The sequence below is a fragment of the Mesocricetus auratus genome, unplaced genomic scaffold, assembly GCF_017639785.1.
Source record: "Mesocricetus auratus isolate SY011 unplaced genomic scaffold, BCM_Maur_2.0 Super-Scaffold_100010, whole genome shotgun sequence".
NCBI lineage: Eukaryota > Metazoa > Chordata > Mammalia > Rodentia > Cricetidae > Mesocricetus > Mesocricetus auratus.
The window spans coordinates 22879499-22898448 of NW_024429194.1; the positions used below are offsets into that span (position 1 = coordinate 22879499).

General features: G+C 50.3%; 2 protein-coding genes across 9 annotated transcripts in view; both read right to left on the bottom strand.

Annotated features, from left to right (window-relative positions):
- Positions 1-6497, bottom strand: part of Eif4e2 (eukaryotic translation initiation factor 4E family member 2) — a 30319-nt gene extending 23822 nt beyond the window's left edge. Inside the window, exon 1 of one of the 4 annotated variants that reach the window (XM_040753103.1) lies at positions 6256-6497. In XM_040753103.1, the coding sequence (XP_040609037.1) occupies positions 6256-6275 (20 nt within the window). In that variant the 5' untranslated portion in view covers positions 6276-6497. Of the gene's footprint in view, positions 1-5780; positions 6210-6255 lie in introns of those variants that run through there. The other 3 variants (XM_013122147.3, XM_005082239.4, XM_005082240.4) reach the window with 3 other exon arrangements.
- A 1507-nt stretch (positions 6498-8004) lies between these two features.
- Positions 8005-14531, bottom strand: Chrng (cholinergic receptor nicotinic gamma subunit). Of its 5 annotated transcripts, none has more exons than XM_040753107.1 (12): positions 14450-14531; positions 13872-14011; positions 13740-13784; positions 13464-13573; positions 12707-12928; positions 11896-11993; positions 10978-11178; positions 10687-10801; positions 10346-10460; positions 9496-9712; positions 9196-9329; positions 8005-8917 (listed from the first exon to the last, which is right to left on the bottom strand). In XM_040753107.1, exons 2-12 carry the CDS (start codon positions 13965-13967, stop codon positions 8744-8746), a joined length of 1527 nt encoding a protein of 508 aa, XP_040609041.1. In that variant the 5' UTR covers positions 13968-14011; positions 14450-14531; the 3' UTR covers positions 8005-8743. The 5 variants fall into 5 exon arrangements, with proteins under 5 accessions (XP_040609041.1, XP_040609038.1, XP_005082298.1 ...); XM_040753104.1 differs by lacking the exon at positions 14450-14531 and adding an exon at positions 14197-14306; XM_005082241.4 differs by lacking the exon at positions 14450-14531 and adding an exon at positions 14197-14305 and having other exon boundaries at positions 12707-12862.
- Between the last annotated feature and the right edge of the window lie 4419 nt (positions 14532-18950).

Genomic DNA, 18950 nt, shown 5'->3' on the forward strand with positions numbered 1-18950 from the left:
TGGATAAATGATTCCTTTGACATCTCAAAGTTAAAAACTTGCCCATCTATATATATTTCTACTTCCTCCCCTTCTCGCCTCTCCTAGCTGTCCTCCCTCTGTACCTTAGGTCAACTTTCTTCTTTAGTCATTTAATTCGCTATCAATCTCTAAATAGATATAACACAAACTTCTCTTCTCTATCCACCCTCTACATTTTTCTAAATGTAAATCTGTTATTTAATCTGTATTCTTAAGACTCTCAATTGTCAGCTTCCATATTACCTATCCTCTAGAATAAAACACAACACCAAATGCTTTTCAGAAGACTTTTAGAAGTTGAGTCCTGTCCATACTCCTCTCCTACCCAGCATCTTTTTTTTCTGGAAACATCTAGCCACCAACCCAAGGTGCCATTCCTCCCTGCCTGTTTCTTCCTTTCTTCAAGTCAGAGGTTTTCTAAAGATTTATTTATCTATGTATTTTATGTACATGAATGCTATCTTCATGCATACCAGAAACAAGTATCAGATCCCATTGCAGATGGCTGTGAGCCACAGTATAGTTGCTGGGAATTGAACTCAGGACCTCTGGAAGAACAGCTGGTATTCTTAACCACTGAGCTATCTCTCCAGCCTAAATCAGAGGGTTTCTTCAGAGTAGTATCATACACTCAGTATCACTGGCACTCAAGACAACGGGGCTGGAGAGATGGCTCAGAGGCTAAGAGCACTGGCTGCTCTTCCAGAGGTCCTGAGTTCAACTCCCAGCAACCACACAGTGGCTCACAACCATCTGTGAATCGATCTGGAGCCCTCTTCTGCCCTGCAGGCAGAACACTGTATACATAATAAATAAATCTTAAAAAACAAACAAAAACAAGACAACACTGAATAAAGGTTAAATGAAAAGGAAAAATACAAGGAGGAATGGATGTGTTCTCTTGTCTCATAAGCAGAGTCAAATGTGTAACCACCTGATGCAGACAAACAAACAAGTTAGTGCACAAAGATAAGAGTGCCATTTGCTCAATCTAGTATGATAGCTTAGTGGGTAAGGGAGCTTACAGCCAAGCCTACAGACCTGAGTTCAATCCCCATAACCTATATAGTGGAATGAGAACCTATTCCTACTAAGTTAACCTCTGACCTCTATACACATACTTAAAAAAAATACAGAGAAAGAATAGAATTCATAGCTGGGCGGTGGTGGCACACCACCGAAGAGTCAGCAGATCTCTGAGTTTAAGGCCAGCCTGGACTACAAAGTGAGTTCCAGGACAGGAAACCCTGTCTCAAAAACAAAAACACTACCCCCACAGAGAATGGCTCTCCTGCTAGAACTAGACCACAAGTTTTCTCTGGAATCATCTTTTGGGCTCTATGACAGTATGCACACACAAACAGAACCAGGCATTTTCAAGACAGGTACCAGAAACACCTTATATAACTCAGACACACAAACATGGTGTAGAGCATTGCACATTTAGAAAGTGGTGGAAATTTTTTTGGGGGGGTCAGGTTTTTTTTTTAAATCTACAAATTTTTACTGCCTGACACATAAAATGCACCTATAAACTGTAGGATGGATGAGCTAGTCATGTGTTGGAGTGCCTGCTCTGTCCATGGTGCAGCCATATTGAAAGAGATACTCAAGTAGCCATTCCCTGTGATACAAACCTCCCTATCCCCACCCTGCTTAACACCCAACTAGGTAAGACACAAGAGCAAAGGGCAGTCCAGTCTGCCTAATAACCTATGCCCCAGAACCTTCTTCAAAATACAGATTACTCTCAACATTGGTCCCATCAGGGAGAACAAAGACCAAGGATTCAGAAGCTGGAGCAACTATAGGATCCATGAAAGAATCAAGACTCAGCAAAAGAAGGGACAGTCAGTTCAGAGAAAGAGAATGGAGAACAGCTGACAGGAGGTGTGGTGACGCTGCCATCTGTCTGGCTTATCAGAGGCATCATCAGTGCCTATAAAACTTCCTTCCCCTTGATGAGACTTGTATTGTTTAGCTCCCTTTTCAAAATGGGCCTGACCTGGACACAAGCCCCAAGGATTAAAAATGACCAACATTTACTATGTATTTTACTAGCTACCATAGTGCCTGATCCCAGAGAACTGTGGAGATAAGGGATACAAAGCCTTAGCTTAGTGCAAAGGCCCTTTTTGTTTCCACATCCCAAAGCATCTCCTGCCTGGTCCCAATGAACCTCTTTCCCTCCTGCTGTGAACACCTAAGTACAGTCCCCCAATCTCTGCCCACTCCTCCCATGTTCAGCATGTAGCCATGCCTCCAGCCCTGGTTACTGCTCCTCAGGATTCACTTTTTCTTGGGAACCTTCCCTACTCTCTCCCAGTGTAGGTTAAATCAAACTCCTCTCATCTGCTCTTAACAGTACAAACATATTTGTACTAGCTGTACTGTCAAGGCCAATGTTTTTGTCTTCTGATCAAGAACATCTCATGGATTTTTCTATCGCTTCATCCCCAAACTACTCTTCTGTGTGCACACTCTAGGGATACATGCCTTTTGTTTTCTTTTCAGCTCCTAATCCCTACTATAGCCTCTGAGGTCCCTTCATTAGGTTTTAGTTGAAGAAGGATAGTCATCTAGGATCTCCCATTTTTACCAGTCCCCCCAAAAATATTATGGTCCTTTCCTTTTCAGTGGTTTTCCTTCAGTCACTACTAGGAAACAAAAACAATTAAGGCAGAAAAAAAAAAAAAAGCAATGCTATTATCAGTCTGAAGTCATCTTGAATTCCTTTCTAATCCAGCAAACAGGAACCTTAATGGACTTTGTGTCCTCGTGCTCTGGTCTTTGTTTTAGTTTTAGTGACGATGGTAGTAGTCTCTTTCACGAAAGGCAAGGGCTCTACCAATGAATGATAGAAGCATATCTCTCTCTCTCTCCCCTCCCCCCCCTCTCTCTCTCCCTCCCTCTCCCTCTCCCTAACCATGGCATCATGACTATCCTCAAAAGTCTACCCAGCTATCCTAGAACTCACAGAGACACATCTGCCTCTGCCTCTCAGTGCTGGGCTCAAGGGTGTGCACCACTATGTCCTGTCTGCTTTCATTTCTTGAAGGAGAAGTTAACTAAATAACCTGCCCTCCGCACCTACACCTAACGCAAAAGGTTTTTTTTGTTTGTTTGTTTGTTTTTCGAGACAGGGTTTCTCTGTATTGCTCTGGAGCCTGTCCTGGAACTTGCTCTATACACTAGGCTGGCCTTGAACTCACAGAGATCCACCTGCCTCTGCCTCCTGAGTGGGGTGATTAAAGGCTTGCACCACCAACACCCGGCTAAGGCAAAAGTTTTACAACCTACCTTTCAGAAGCTGCTCTTCCAGGTTTGCAGCTGGATGCGAGCCAAGGTACAGTCACACTGAGAGAGCAGCACTTCAGACTCAAGCTGCCTGATTTATGCCCAGTCTAAGTGACACTTGGGTTAGCTCAAGCTTCTGTCCGGGTATTTCCCAACACCTTCTGAACTAATTCTGTTCAGGTAGGAACTTGATCTAATTATCCACTGGACTCTAGCATCAGCCACAAACATAAAACAAACATGCTTAATTAATGGATCTTCAAAATCACAACGATATCAAATTGGGTGGTCTACAAACACTTAAGAATGGGCCGGGCGTTGGTGGTACAAGCCTTTAATCCCAGCACTTGGGAGGAAGAGGCAGGCGGATCTCTGTGAGTTCAAGGCCAGCCTTGTCTACTGAGTGAGTTCCAAGACAGCCTCCAAAACAATACAGAGAAACCCTGTCTTGAAAAACCAAAAAAAAAAAAAAAAAAAGGGCCAAAAGCTTATGATATAACACAGACTAGACTAATCCTGGTCTCCAAAAATGCAGGATCTGAAAACCAAGTTTACCACAGTTGGTACTGTAGTTCTTGAGAGAACATCTTAGGGTTTTACATGCTAATAACAAGAAAGGCAACTAGATCTAGAGAATTGGAGAGTCTAATGAGCACCCTTTAAAGCCATTACCAGCTTTGGTTACACTGGACAGAAACAGAGCCCACATATTAAAGGTCAGAGCTCCTCATTAACCTGTGGTCCATCAGATCATACTACTGCACTTACTGGAGACTGCACCTTGAGCATGACTCTAGAAAGTTTCAGGGGGATGTGATGAAGAGTGCAGACTCCAAACAGTCTACAAACTCCAGGCTTTTCACATGAAAACCTGAAATGACAAAACCAAAACTAGGGGCAAGGGTATGGTCTTTGGTTGCTAATTTCAAATGAAACCAAAGTCTTATTTTTGTTTTGTTTTTCCTGCAAAGTTAGAAGGCAGGCACTAAAAGACCCAACTCTTTACAACAGCGAATAGTTACAAGTAATTAAAACCACCCAACAAAATGTTGATAAACTCATGAGCAAAGTTGAAGAGCAACCCTGAGCTGGCCCTTTAGGCTATCTTGCACTAGTTACTTAGCCTGGAAGAGCCTCATTTCCCTTAACTGTAAGATATAAAGATCTCTTTGCAGAGTTATAAAGAAGACAGTGGGAAATAAAGGGCAATAGAATAAGAAAGCAGAAAGGGGGAAGCAACTAGAAGGGAGTCAGTTAGAGGAAAGGGACCCTGGGGGAGCACAGTAGGGAAAAGAATGAGAATGAAGTAATGATACATAAGTATGAAGGTGTCATAACAGAACCTGTTAACTTTATGCCAACCTAAAAAAGAATGCCTGTGGGCAGCTGGGCAGGCTAGAATGAGACTAGCCCCATAGGCTCACATATTTGAATGCTTTGTCACCATGGAGTGGAACTCTTTGAAAGGATTACAAGGATTAGAAGGTATGGCCTTGCAGGAGATAACAAGTCTTAAGAGCTGTCCTGGTCATGGTGTGTCTTCACAGCAATAGAAGAGTGTCTAAAACAGTGGCCAATGTAACTACCTTTATTTGAGATAGATGACTTAAAAACTATCTTTTTGGGACACAATCTGATTTGTTCAAATAAGGAGAGGAGGGTGGAAGGGCTGTCAGTCTGGAGTTAGGTACTGCAGGGCTTAGGATGGAAGGCCAGAGGGGTTGCTATCCTCCTGCGCTCAGCAAAGCAGCAAGATGGAGAAGACACCTGCCTTTCTCAAAAAAGCAGCGTTCACTCGGCCACTACGAAAATCTGTCAAGAGCTGCCTTGCCTGCTGGAATCCCAGTACTTCCTGAGCATACACATCAGAAACGCCGCAGCCTCGCCACCTGCCTGTTGGTGGTTCCGTTCTACCTTCACACCTCCTTGTCCGTTTCACAAGTCCCTCTCAGCACTGCAGAGTGCGCTCCGATCCTCCCAGGCGGGTTCTAACCACTAGGGAGGTTAGAGCAAGAGTTCACACCTAAGAGTTTTTGTACCGGCAAACACTTGGTGGGCCTACAACTAAAAAATGCAGTCTTTGAAATGAAAGGGAAGACAGATTAGATTACTGTAGGAGAAAGGAGGGCGCACTACAAGGGGGCACTACCGAAAGGTACAATTCTGTGAGTGCTGTTAAACGGAACGAGAATTACTTTCTAATGCAAAAAGATACAATCGTTGTTAAGGGGGAATGCCTGCCCCCAAACACCTTCCTATTTCTTGTCTGTACTTCCTAAATGTTCGATTCGGGAATCAGGGAAAAGAGTGGGTACTAGAGAAGAATGCAGGAGTGGGCAGTCACTAAGAGTTGGAAGACAGGAACTGGGGGGGGGGTGGATGGGAAGGAAGCAGTAAGAATCTCAGATGAAAAGCATTCCGTACTCAAGAGGCCACAGTACTCAGCGCGGCTGCCCCATTACCTCATCGCAGCTGCCCAACGCTACGACACGGGCTCTGTTACCGTTCCCGCTTGCAGAAGACAAAACCGAGGTTCAGAAGGGAGAGGTGACCTTCCCAGGACGCAGAGCGGGTGCGGGAGGGAAGCCGCTTCAGAAAGAAGGGAGCAAGGCTGCGGAAACACCCGAAGCGCCGAGGTCCCGCCCCTCCACGCCGCCGGCAGCCCGCACCCACCAGGGCGGGGCGTCCGAAAATCTCCTTCCGGGCGGTGCGGCCTCCCCTCCCCCGGCCCGCGCCACGCCGGGGTCCAGCGGCTCAGGGGTCCCGGCGACCTCGGCCACGCTCTCCCGGCCCCGTCGGGCCCGCGGGCGCAGGGAGGCTCGGGCCGCGGCGGCCCGGGAGCGAGCGGCTCGGCTGAGTGCGCGCCCGGCCCCGGCGGGAGCGGTCCCGGGGGACGGTTGGGGGAAGGGGCCCCGGGGGCGGCCACGCGCCACTCACGCGTCGAACTTGTTGTTCATCCTCTCGCCGCCGCTGTCGCCACTGCCTCACGGAGTGACTTCCGCTCTGCCCGGTCCCTTCGTCAAGAGCCCGGCTACTTCCGGTTGGCAAGACTCTTAGCGGAACGTTGGCGCGCAGGCCGGGTGCGGGGCTTCTTTCCCTGACGGGCGACCCGGTCCCTGCGCCAGACGCGGCCCGGGTTGTCCAAGCCGGCTTGCTCTCGGTCCCCTTCGTGAGGGCCTTGAGCGCTGTTGTAGCCGGCCATCTGCTTTAACCTCCCCGTGGGTTGCGGGGGAAACGTCAGCACAATAACACTTAGTAAATGGTACCAAGTTCATTTCTGAATGTTGATTCTTTGTTCTTGATGTTTGTGGAGGACGAGAAACTACTCCAAACAAATTCGTTACCCTGTCTCTTGGGAAGTGGAGGCAGGAAAATCCAGACCAGCCTGACCAAGAGAGTTTGAGACCCTCCCCGCTAGGGTGACACACTTAAAAGACATTTGCCGAGAACCCAGATGGCCTCACTTATGCGGTAGCCTCCTCAGCCTTTGCCCCCACACTCCTAACGACTGGCCCAAACATCACAGCGCTAAATAAAAATTCCCTGTGGTAATGGATCTCCAAAACCACTAGCTGTGCATCCTCTCTGATCCGTTTGCTGCTGAACACGTCCCATTGCTAGAAGTGAGAAGAGGCAGAAATCGATGTTTATGCCTGTATTTACAGGTGTGGTCCCGTCTCCGTGGACCCGCCCACGGTTGTCCCCTGGTCACTCAGTAAGGCCACGTTTAATTTCCCAATTAGACCTCAAGGGATCATCCCGTTTCCCCGATAACATTGTACAAGGGAAGCTGAGGGCGATCTCCTGTCAGGCCCGGCCCAGCCCTAGCCCTCCACGTGCCCTGGCTTTTGAGGAGAGAGGCAAAGAAAGGTGCACTTTCAGGCTTGGAATCTTCCTAATAGTGTCTGAGATCGGGTCAGAGATGGGAATTTGGACCCTAAATGAGTATTCTAGAGGGTTCCTTTTATTCTGGACCCCAACCTGCTCATATGAAATGTGGGTCAGGTGGATGCCTTGCTTGTCCATAATGTGAAGAATTTCCAACAATGGAAAGAGATGATAAAACTTAATCTTCTGTGATTGATTGGGGGGCTATTACAGCAAATGAATGGGAAGTTATCTCTGAAGGTGTATTTGAGGCTGTGGTACAGTGAGCTGAAATGGGCTATACTGTTAAGCCAAAACTCCACATTTACCTTCCACGACGCTAGCTCCTACTACTTTTTTTTTAAGGTTTATTTTCATTTTATGTATATGGGTGTTTTGCCTACACCTATGTCTATGCACCACCACGGCCATGTGTGTTTTGCAGAAGCCAGAAAAGGGTTTTGAATCTCCTAGAACTGGAGTTACAGGTGGTTATGAACTACCATGTGGGTGCTGGAAATGGAACCCAAATCCCCTGGGAAAATATCCAGTGTTCTTAACCAATGAGTTATCTCCACCACCCCTTCCCCCCATTTTTTGAGACAGAGTCTCAGTATGTAGCCCTGGCTGGCTCCAAGATCACAGAGATTGGCTTTATCTGCCTCCCTAGTGTTTAGAATTAAAGGTGTGTCCCACCACACCCAGCACTGGTTCTCTTCTTTTTTGGGGGGGGGGTTAGGACTTGAGACAGAGTTTCTCTGTGTAACAGCCCTGGCTGTCCTGGAACTCACTCTGTAGACCAGGCTGGCCTCAAACTCACAGAGATCCTTCTGCCTTCCGCCTCCCGAGTGTGCACCACCCCCACCCCCAGCATTGATTGGTTCTCTTTTTTTAGGAGCGTTCCCGCATCTCCTACCAACTGTCTTCCTGAGAAAATCCACAAAAAGGAAGATGTTGGAGCTGGAGAGATGGTCCAGTGGTTAAGAACACTTGCTTTTGTAGAGGACATGAGTTCAGTTCCCAGCATCCATTGTCTGGTTGCTCACTACCACCTATAACTCCAACTCCAGGGTGCTGACACCCTCTGCTGGCCGCCAACGGGAACCCTCACTCGTGCACACAACCCACTCCCAGCACACCCATAGAACATCTAGTTAAAAATATCAAATACACTTCTTAAAAAAAAGGCAGGAGGAAATGTTTTCAGGCCTCAAAGGCTAAGATCTTTCCCAGCCAAGGGCATTATGAAAAACCGAAGGGCTTCCAAGTGCCTGGGAGTCAGTAATGCCCTGCTAAAGTGACAGGGATGTAGAAAGTGGAAGACTGGTATCTGCAGGAGCCATCCATTGCCACAGGGATGCTGGTCCCAAAGTCATGAATGACCTCACCCATCGCCAACCACTCCAGAACTCCCTCTCTGCTCTTTATTCCTTTCTCTCTTCCCAGGGATGTTTGCGTACTTCCCACGGAGGACACTCAAAATCCCAACACAGAATACAGTTCTGTGGACAGCATGGCCCATGCAGCTGGTTCTAGGGCCCAGGAGTGATTGGTTGGCTCAGTCTGGCAAAGGCAGGTAGGGGCGGGGGTCTCCAGGGAATGGCAGGTCAGGCACCCGATTATAGTGGGCCATGAGGAAGATGCCAGCAGTGCCGCAGACGAAGAGGGAGAGCATGGCTAGGAAACAGACACGGTCCAGCACTCGGCCCACCAGGAACCACTCCTCATTCCCCTGAGGGCAACAACACATTGTGGGGGAGCGGTGTGACCAGGGGCAGCGTTTAGTCTGACTCCGTCTTTTACTGTTATGTCCACCCCTGGCCTCCATTCTCTGATCTTCAGCCCTCTCACCCGTAAGTACCAGCCTGTCTCCTTCCATGGTCTCTGTCCCAGTGATCACTCCCCACACTTCCCAGCTCTGCCCTTTCCACCCCCAAACCTAAGCTGGACACCCCGTTCACCCTGTCCCCATATTACACTAGGGCACTCGCCCACTGTGCCGGAGCTTACACTGTCAAAGTGACTCTGCTGGCGCCTGGCACGAGCCATGAGGTTACAGGCCTCCACACAGGCCTGGATAGCGGGGGAGGCTTGCTTCAGGTTGCCACACAACTCCAGCGTCTGTCTCATTTGTGGACCGCTTTCTGATAGGGACATGGTCAGCAGAAGAGAGCTGGCAGGGATGTGGGTTCTCTCCAGAGACCCGGCCCCTCTCTCCAACTTGAACACTTGCCCAGCACTTATGCGCCTTGTCCAGCTCGATGCATTAACTGGACAGTGCTGTCCCCAGTGGCACCCCTTGGGCCTCACCTAGCTTCTCCAGTGCTGCCTGCATCAGTCCATTGCGGTGCCTCTGTCTGAAGAGGAGTTCACTGCGAGGGAGATAGAGGCCCCCTTCCTCCCGAGTTGTGATGGGCCACCCTGAGGAGGAGCCATTCTGGAGCTGCAACCGGGCATCCTGGACAGCAGCAGGGGCCAGTGGGCGCACGTGCATCCGTAACAGCTGGGGCAGGAGCCTCAGGAACACCTGTAGAGGGGTTGCTCTGGTAGGCCCTGCTTGGCAGCCAGGCCAAGCTTGGGAACACAAGCAGGAGATGGGCATGAAGGCAGTGCCCTAGGGGCAGCAGCTGGGTCCCGGTACAGCTTGACTGCTTTCTCCTGGACACAGAACCTGAGCTCTAAGCTTTTGTGACCTTCAGAATCACCAGGGCACTTTTTTCTCTCAAACAGACTCTTACCCTCCGCCCCCTGGTAGAATACACTAGACTACTGGAATGCACCTAGGAAATCTACTTTTATAACACGATTCTCAGCTGTCTGCTCCAGGTGGGCTGCAGAGCACACAGGCAGCTGGGACAGAATCCTCTGCTTTCTAGGGACTGGGTAATAGGGGTAAGCTGCTTTACTTCTTTGGGTCTCGATTTCCCTATCTGTTTAATGGAGATGACACACCGATATCCTCTCAAGGGATTTTGTGTGTGTTAAAGAAGTCGGTACATGTAATACATTCCTGGGCACTGACATTATCACTTGCCTACTTTAGGCCTGCAATATATATGGCACAGGTCTGCTGCTGAATTAGGGAGGAGGGACAGGGATGTGGCGGGAGTCACATGGGATTGGGAAGGACGGATGGATGGTGGACAGGGAGGTGCCTTGCCTTGCGGACGCCCCGGGTCATGGAGTGTGTGTGTGGGGAGCGCAAGGACACATTGAGCACGACCACAGAGTTCACGACGATGAGGATGGTCACCACCGTGAGGAAGGTCAGGTACCTGTCCAGGGTCAGGCAAGCAGGAGGCTGGGTGTCCCTTAGGCACCTCACACCCGGGTGCCACCCACCCTGCTTCCCTCAGGTCCCCTGGTGGAAGGTCATGGCAATCGTTTCAGGAAGGGAAGGGGGTAAAGGGGATATAGTCCACTGGCAGGACACTTGCTTAGCAAGGCCATGGTTCCACCCCTGCATGGGTGGTGAGGGGCTATAAGCAGCACCAGCCTTACTTGCTGATGAGCGGCACTGCCTGGGAGGTCTCAGGCACCTTCTTGGCCACGAGGAAAAGGAAGACGGTCTGGGCCAGGAGAACGTTGATGGCCACTGTGCACTTCTGGCCTCCCGCTGCCCATGACCAAGATGCCCTCAGAGCGGGTCCCCCATACACACCCTAAGGAGCTCCCTTACCCTCCAGGGAGCCCACTACCCTGGTCCTAGGATTGTGGCACCACCCTGTGCCATAATCAGGACGGGCCACCCCCGTGGGCCTATGTGCCGCCGCCCTCCCACAGGCCAGGTACCCTTGGCGGGAAGGAAGTAGATGAGGATGGCGACAGAGGAAATGAGCACACAGGGGGCGATGATGTTGATGACATAGAAGAGGGGCTTGCGCTGGATGAGCAGGTAGAAAACCACCTTTTGGTGGCCTGCCTCGTCTGCTGGGGCCACAGGGTCCAGCAGCATCTTGGCTGGTCGATGTCGGATGGCCCATTCCCCATTCTCTGTGGAGAGAATGTATGGCCTGAACAACCAACTCATAGGGGCAGCATTACCTCATTAAACACCAATACACAGGGACACAAATGGAATGGGAGATTGAATATTGATTCCCCCTCCCAGAATTAGAGTGATTATTGTAGAAAAAGCCAGAGCTTCATTGGATCCTTTTTTTGCATGTATATGTGGTGTGTGTGTGTGTGTGTGTGTGTGTGTGTGTGTGATGTATGGGTGTATGTGTGATGTATGGGTGTGTTTGTGTGTATATATACATGGAAGCCAGAGGTTGATGTCAGATGCCTTCCTCAATCACTCTTTACCTTTAATCAAGGTCTGTCACTTGAACCCAGAACCTTGCTCTGGGAATCCCTTATTTCTGCTTACCTTGTGCTGGGATTATAGGTGGGCTGCCACTTATAACCAGTATTTATGTGGGCTCTGGGGACCTGAGTTCTGGTCTTCATGTATGTGCATAAGTGCTTTACCCCACATAGCCATCTTCCCAGATCTGCCTTTTTCTTTAAAGGTGGTCTCACTGTGTAGCCTGGGCTAACCTCAGACTTGAATCCTATGGACAACTGAGGTCACATACACGTGCAACCATACCTGCCTTTCTGTTGGGGTCTTTTGAAAACCATATTCTATGATACACTGCAGTTTTCATCTTGGGGTATGTGAGAGGGCATGACCGTGGTCTGGCAGCAGTTCCCGGATGGGGTTACCTGTGAAAGCCTCGGGGTCAATGAAGATCCACTCAATGGCTTGTCCATCTTCCTGGCTCAGCTGCAAGTTGATCTCACTGGTGCTGTAGGTCTGGGACCTGTGGTCAGGAGTGGAAAGAGGGTACAGTGAAGCAAGGGGGGGCTGCTCATAGTGTCACAGACACAGTCATCTGAAGGCAGCTGTGGGCATTGGGCTTTGGCATATGCAGTGTCACACTCCATCAAGCCCCAGTGATCGCATGCAGGGGAACACAGGCTCTTTGGCGCTCAGTGCTATGGCCTGGTCAAAGGGTTCAGGGACATTTTGTCCCTCCTACTGCCACCAAAGACCATAGGGTATAAATACAAGCCTACCATAAGAGGACCCTTGGGATCATGTCAACTTCTGAAGACCTCTTGGAGTCCTGCCAATTCCTCCCAAGACCCCCATTCCCTGATTATGGAAGAGAGAACTGAGACCTAGAGATCCCAGGCGTGGCTTGGGTCACATGCTGGCTTTGGCCAGGCTTCTCTTTTCCAGGACAGCCTGCCTGTCTACGGCTCTACGTGTATGCAGGCATGCCTGTGTGATCTTACCCATGCACTCCAGACATTAGTGTCTCCCCTTGGGACAGAGGCAGGAAACTGGAGCAATGAGGGGGGATGGGTGAGAGGACTTAGCAGGAGGACACATTCAGGTGTCACCACCTGAATAAGTGCAGATGATGGATCCAGGCCACCGGGCCTTGAGATGCCTCTGATGCTGGTCCCCCACCTCTACCCAGTCCCCTCTAGCTCCCTTGAAGCTCCCCAGCTCCATCAGTGGTCTCACTGGAAGATGAGTGAGCAGTTCTGCCAGTCGAAGGGGAAATAGGTGACAGCGATGGAGCAGGAGGAGCGGAAGATGGCAGGCGGCAGCCAGTAGATACAACCGTCAGGGGACACGAGCACGTTGCAGTAGAGGGCCACCTCGAAGACACCGTCCACACTGTGTGCACAGGCCAGTGCATAGAGCTGTGGGCAGAGATCCCACAGCCCCACACCAGCTGTCTGCCTGCATGGATGGGATTTAGGGGCGCCGGTCCCCAGACTGCCACACTCCTGATGGGCCCTCATCTAGTATCACTCATGCACCACCCCAGCAACCTCCTGGTCACCTCTGCTCTGGACCTGAGATGAGGACAGAGGGCTGGGAGAGACAATGCCCTCACAACCACCTTGTGATCTCCTCTTTCTCAGTGTTAATAACTACAACAATGGCAAATTAGCTAACACTATCAAGCTCTTGCAGAGTACCTCACCCTGAACGAACCATTTTTATGTCTGTTGTGATGACCTGTCACCATTTCTCTGGTTGTTAAAATTGTCCCCTGATTGCAAGGATGGGAAAAGCCCATTCATTGCAAGCTAATGCATTACAGGAAGCCAGGATTAGAGTCAAGTCTGGTGCCCTGGACCAGTATCTATGCTCGGGGTCCCACCCTCAGCCTGGCGCCTTGCAGAACCCTTCTCTCCTTTCTCTTTCTCCAACTTTCCTCATCCCCTTGGACCCTGGTATCCTTCATTCCCTGCCCAAGTCCCCTCCTCACTTGTTCTCCAGCACGATATCTGGCCGCCAGACCATGGTGGATGGCACCCTCAGTATCCACAGGCCTTCGTAGTCTTGTGGGTCCCAGCGCAGGCGATAGTCACACCATTGCTATAGATGAAGAGGCAGTTGCCAGGCCTCTGCCCTGGGCTACACAGGGGAATGGCAGGCCAGCCTAGAGGGCCCAAGAGGTTGGGCAGAGAGCAGAGGACAGGGCAGGAGGGCAGGAACAATGACAACTGAAATAGGCAGAAAGATACACTAGGTGGCTTCTTACCATTTCTATCCAGACGTTGGTTGTGAGGGCCTCCTCTCGCTCATTCTGGGGTACAGAAGAAAGGGCTAAATCCCCTATGCCTTCCCTCCCAGAGGAGCCTAGTGTCCATCATCTCCCCCTTCTGCAGCTCACCAGGGAGATGAGGTTGGTCAGGGTAAGCTTCAGGCTGACATTAACAATATCTGAGTCATGCTCAGCGGGTCGCAGATGGGGGTTGTAGTTTCGCATCAGGTCAGCAAGCAGGCGCTCCTCTTGGTTGATGCTCTGGGCCCCTGCAACAGACAGGGAGACTCATTCCAGAGGAGTGGGAGGCACAGAGGAACAATGTGAAGACTTGGGGTGCTGGGGAGAGCACAGATAACCCCCAGAAGCTCCATCACTGTAGACTTGCACTCCTGACCTGTCCCTTCCACACACACATGCCCACCCTAGGTCTCAAAATCCCCTTGTGTCACACCCAGGCAGATAGCCAGCAGCAGCAGGAGGAGCTGAGGTCCCTGGCCTCCGTGCATGGTGCCTCTGCTCTGCTCAGCGACGGGTGGGACAGTACCTCTCCAGGTCTGGGGGATGGGGTAGGGTGGGCTGGGGTGTCATGTGTCAGCCTACATTCCCATCCCAGCCATCCCTGCCAGCTCCAGCTGGCCCCACCAGCTGTCTGACCACAGCATTGTCAGCTGTTGCAGGATATGTACAATCTGGGCTCAGATTACCTGGGCCAGCCAGGGGAAGAGGGATGGAATGGTCCCAATAGAGACAGGCTCTCAAAACTGTCTCAACAGAGACAGCCCACTCTCAAACTTAGTGGCTTCCGTTGTGTGCCTAGTTTTCCGGATAGGAGACTCAACAAATGGCCAAGGGCAGATGGATTGGGAGGTGGTGCTGAGGAGGCTGGTGGCGGCTGATTGGTCATTCTGTCTCAGGGAGGTGTGAAGGTGTTGGGTAGATGTGATTTATACATGGGGCTCCTCATGACTTAACTCAGTATCTCTGCCCTTTCCCGGTAGCCCATTGCCTCTGTGGGTCACTCACTTACTCCACTGGACCGAGACACAGGAATCAAATACCTACAGAGTGTCTAGCCTTTGACAGTGTCATATCCTGTTTTTATTAAAAGTGAGTAGGTCTGTATCTTGGGAGGCATGTGGGCCATAGGCAACAGAATGGAGAGGAAAGCTGCGTGTATATCAGAAGGCTGTGGCATTGACAATAAGGGGACTATGGCAACTTCTCCCATGCCCTGAGACAGGAGACACAGACCCAGCAAGCACTGGGATTAGGAGGGCTGAGAAGGATCTGGAATGTGGGGGGGGGGTCTTGTAACTAGGCCACCTGTGAGCAGTGGCTTGTCAGTGAGGCTGCAGTTCATAAAATTATCAGACAGGTAACGGCAGGTCCTGGGTGAGGTTGGGGAGACCCAGGGATGTGTCAAGCTGCTTAGGAGACTTGTGGGTCACTGGGGCAGGAAGGCCAGACTTAGGATGTTTCCCCCAGAGACCACAGGGGAAAGAAGGACTGGGGAGTGAACCCCATCTGCTTTTAGGCTTAGCACCACCAAAGGGTGGGGTTGAGGCTGACCTAGGAGTAGGGACTTGCTGCTGGCTGTGTCACTACTTGGGCCACCTGTCATGTGGTCAGTTATTACAAGCAGTCCGGTCACTGTGTATTGGTATTTGGCCCCTAAGTGCTACCACATGTGAGCTGCCCTAGGCAGGGTAGGGCACTGGACACCTCTGAATGCCTAGGAGACTGTCCCCCCGGCCCCACTGGATGTCTCTGACGTTGCAGTGTGTTTTAGAAGTGAGAAGTCAGGCTCAGAACTCAGTCCCCTGAAGGGCCTCAAGTCCTTCATGTCTCACCGGGACTCTGCGGGCGGGGGCAGGGAGTTGTGGGAGCACCTGTCTTTTTCCATCATCTCTCGAACTGACTCCTCTTCCACTGAGTTACCTTGTCCTTGGTGCCAGCTCTGCTCTGGGTCCCTGTTTCCTCCGAAAGCTCCTGTTTTCCCGCAAAGATTCACTCATTAAACACCCTGGAGACACTTTCCAGGACAGTCCAAAGCCAGAGGTTGCTGTTTACCGCAGAAGCCTCTGGTCCTCTCATTTGCTATCTGGTGTCCCCCAAATGCACTTCCTTCATTATCTTTTTGGACATCGGTGTCTCTGACTCAGCTTCCATCTGGCCAACCTTTGCCAAAGATGCTCAATGGTCTCTGTAGTCAGGAAGTGGTGTGGGCAGTGGCCATCTCCATTCCTCTAGCCATGCCCACCCCTTCCTTGCCACAAAAGTCTGGGAGAGAAAAGGGAGCGTGTAAGACTGCTTCCCCCACACCCAGCATGTATTGGGATGCCTTCCTGCCTGTGACGACTGTCACTTCTGCTTGTTTCCACTCCCCTCTGGGCTCTGGGACAGAGGTCTGGGAGCTGGCTTGTCATTCTGTGCAGGGCAAGTCACCTTGGAGGGGTGGAGTCTCCTGGGAGAGTGCGGGGTGGAGAGGGAAAGCTAACTAAGAGAGAAGCACGTGTGCGGGTCTCTGTTCCAGCTGCTTCTTTCTTGCCACCCACCTGTTACAAAGGCTGGAAGCTCTGACTAGTGACACCTCATCCTCAGTACCATGGGGAGTCAGTTCTTAATGTAGTGTCAGTGCTGTTCAAATGGTTGTCGTGCTTTATCCATCAATGAATAAGAACAAGGAAAAGGCTGTGTACAACCCAGGCACACAGTTTTCATCCACACATTTTCAGTCTGTGACTCGCTCAATTTCTGGATTCTGAACTTGAAGATATGGCTCACCTCTCACGGGTCAAATCATTACATGACTACGTTGGTTCACGGAGGAGCCTGGTTTGTTGTTGTTTGCATGTTTGTTTACTGTTGACACAAGCCAGCATTATCTGGGAAGAGGAAACCCAGTTGAGAAAATCCCTCCATCCAGATTGTATGCAAGTATGCAGAGCAGTTTCTTGATTATGGTATGGATGTGAGTGGGCCCAGCTCAGGGACGGCAATGCCACCCCTGGGCAGATGGTTCTGAATTGTGTAAGAGTGCAAGCTGTGAACAAAAAAATCCAGTAAGTAGTGCTCCTCCATGGCCTCTGCTTCAGCTCCTAACTCCAGGTTCCTGCCTTGAGTTCCTAGCCTGACTTCCCTCTGTGATAAACTACAACTGTAAGCTGAAGTAAACCCTTCGTCCCCAAGGCTTTAGATCATGGTGTTGATCACTGCAACAGAAACGCTAACTAAGACAAGATGCTCCAGGGGTTCATGAGAAGTTTTTTTTTAAAGTTTATATTATCATTGTATGATTATGTGTATGAGGGACCTTGCACATGCCATGGCCATGGTGTGTGTGTGTGTGTGTGTGTGTGTGTGTGTGTGTGTGTGTGTGTAGGTCAGAAAGCAACAATTTTTCTTCAAGGCAGGGTTTCTCTGGCTAGCTTTGGATGCCTTGGAACTTACTCTGCAGACCAGACAGGCCTCAAACTCAAAGATCCACCTGTTTCTGTCTCCCAAATGCTGACTTTTATTAAGGGTGTTCGCTGCCACACCTGGTCCAGACAGCATTTTACTTCCTTCTACTTTTATGTGGGTTTGCGGGGAATCAAACTCAAATTATCAGACTTTTGTGGCAAAAGTTTTTGTTCACTGAGCTGTATCACTTGCCTCCTGTCATTTTTTTCAAAGCCCACATTTTTTTTGTAATTAATGAATTAACTTTTGGAGACACAGTCTTGTGTAGCCCATGACCTCAAGCCAGCCATGTAGTTAAGGAACAAGTCCTGAGCCTCATGCCTCTGCCTTCCCAACTGCCAGGATTACCAGGCCGGGGTTGACACAGTGCTGCTGGAGACCAAATCCAGGGCTCTGTGGACACCAGATAATTGCTCCACCACCTGAGCTGGTGGGGAAGTTTTGCTTCATGATAAAGGGAGTGATAAATGGAGGCTCCTTTCCTGCCAGACCATAGATACAAGGTACGGAACTGTGGCAGCCAGTTCCCCACCCAGACAGCAAACGTGAGTAATAAGGCCAGTGGGATATGAGAGTCAGTCTAGGTGGATAGTCAAGAATTTGGGTCTCTAGTTGCTTTTTATTTCTTTCTTTGGCAACTGATCCAGGGTAACCATTGCTACCTGTAGATTCTCACTATGTGAGGAAAAGGACACCTGCTTGCTTAGAATGTGGCTGTGGCTCATTGCATTCTGTCCCTGAAGTCTAGTTCACTCATAACCGATGTGCTACCCATTGAGAAGAGTGACAGCTCTTCTGCACTGGGCAGTACAGGGTTTCCCTACTGCCTCCTGGAAAGCTGTTTTATGACTGTGACATCCTGGGCCACAAGGAGAGGTTGCAACAAGTCAGCCATGGAGGATCAGTCCTGATGGCACCTCAGGGTGCTGATGAAAGGCACAAAAACTGCCCTTGGATGGGTGTGGCATTTGGGGGTTGTTACCTCTGGAGAATCCAGTCTCAGTTGGGATGAGGACCCTACTAGTTGTTGGACCTCCTGCCAGCAGCGCCACCACGTGGCAGGATTCCAGCAGTACCGCTGAATGGCAGAGGAAAGCAGCCAGCAAGGGCAGATGAGGAAGGAGGGCTGGGTAATTCTGGGGAGGCTTGGATTCCATGCTTCTGTGGTATGTGTTGGGTCAAACTGCTTTTCCTGAGCTTCACCTCGAGCTTGTAGACAGTTCGCTCTGGATGTAATTAGGGTCAGCCTGGGCTTGAAATGGGTCTTCTTTTTCTCAGTCGCATCTCAAGATGTAAAACCTTACTCGCCACTGCCAGAATTAAATGGCATCACCATTTCACTCTAAGGAAATAGATTGATCTGTGATGACCTTACACGTGTGCAACAAGAGATGAATGATTGGGCCACTGTCACCCATCCTGGCTCTTCTCTGCCACCGTGCTAGGCTAGGATGCAGGAGTTCTGGGCACAAAGCTCTCTGGCCCGCGTCCTGCAACCCAAGCCCACAAATGAGGATCAGGACAAGAAATGACTATTAGAGTTCCCTAAGTTTCTGGAACACAGGTATTTCTACCCCAAGGAGCAAATCCAACGTTAACAATGACGTTGCGAATGGGGCTGACTTCATGCATAGAGCAGATGACGACATTGAAGCTAAGGGTTGGGGTGCAGCTAACTGACGGGAATGCTTGCCTTGCGTGTGCGGGCCTGTGGGCTCCATCCCAAGCATTATAAGAGAACAG

Excerpts from the sequence above, each read along its gene's own strand:
- Chrng (XM_040753104.1), bottom strand. The coding sequence starts at position 14,251 with ATGCACGGAGGCCAGGGACCTCAGCTCCTCCTGCTGCTGCTGGCTATC. Across the intron at positions 13,574-13,739 it reads CCAACGTCTGGATAGAAATG|CAATGGTGTGACTATCGCCT; the intron begins GTAAGAAGCCAC and ends CTTCATCTATAG. Across the intron at positions 11,179-11,895 it reads TGACCCCGAGGCTTTCACAG|AGAATGGGGAATGGGCCATC; the intron begins GTAACCCCATCC and ends TTCTCTCCACAG.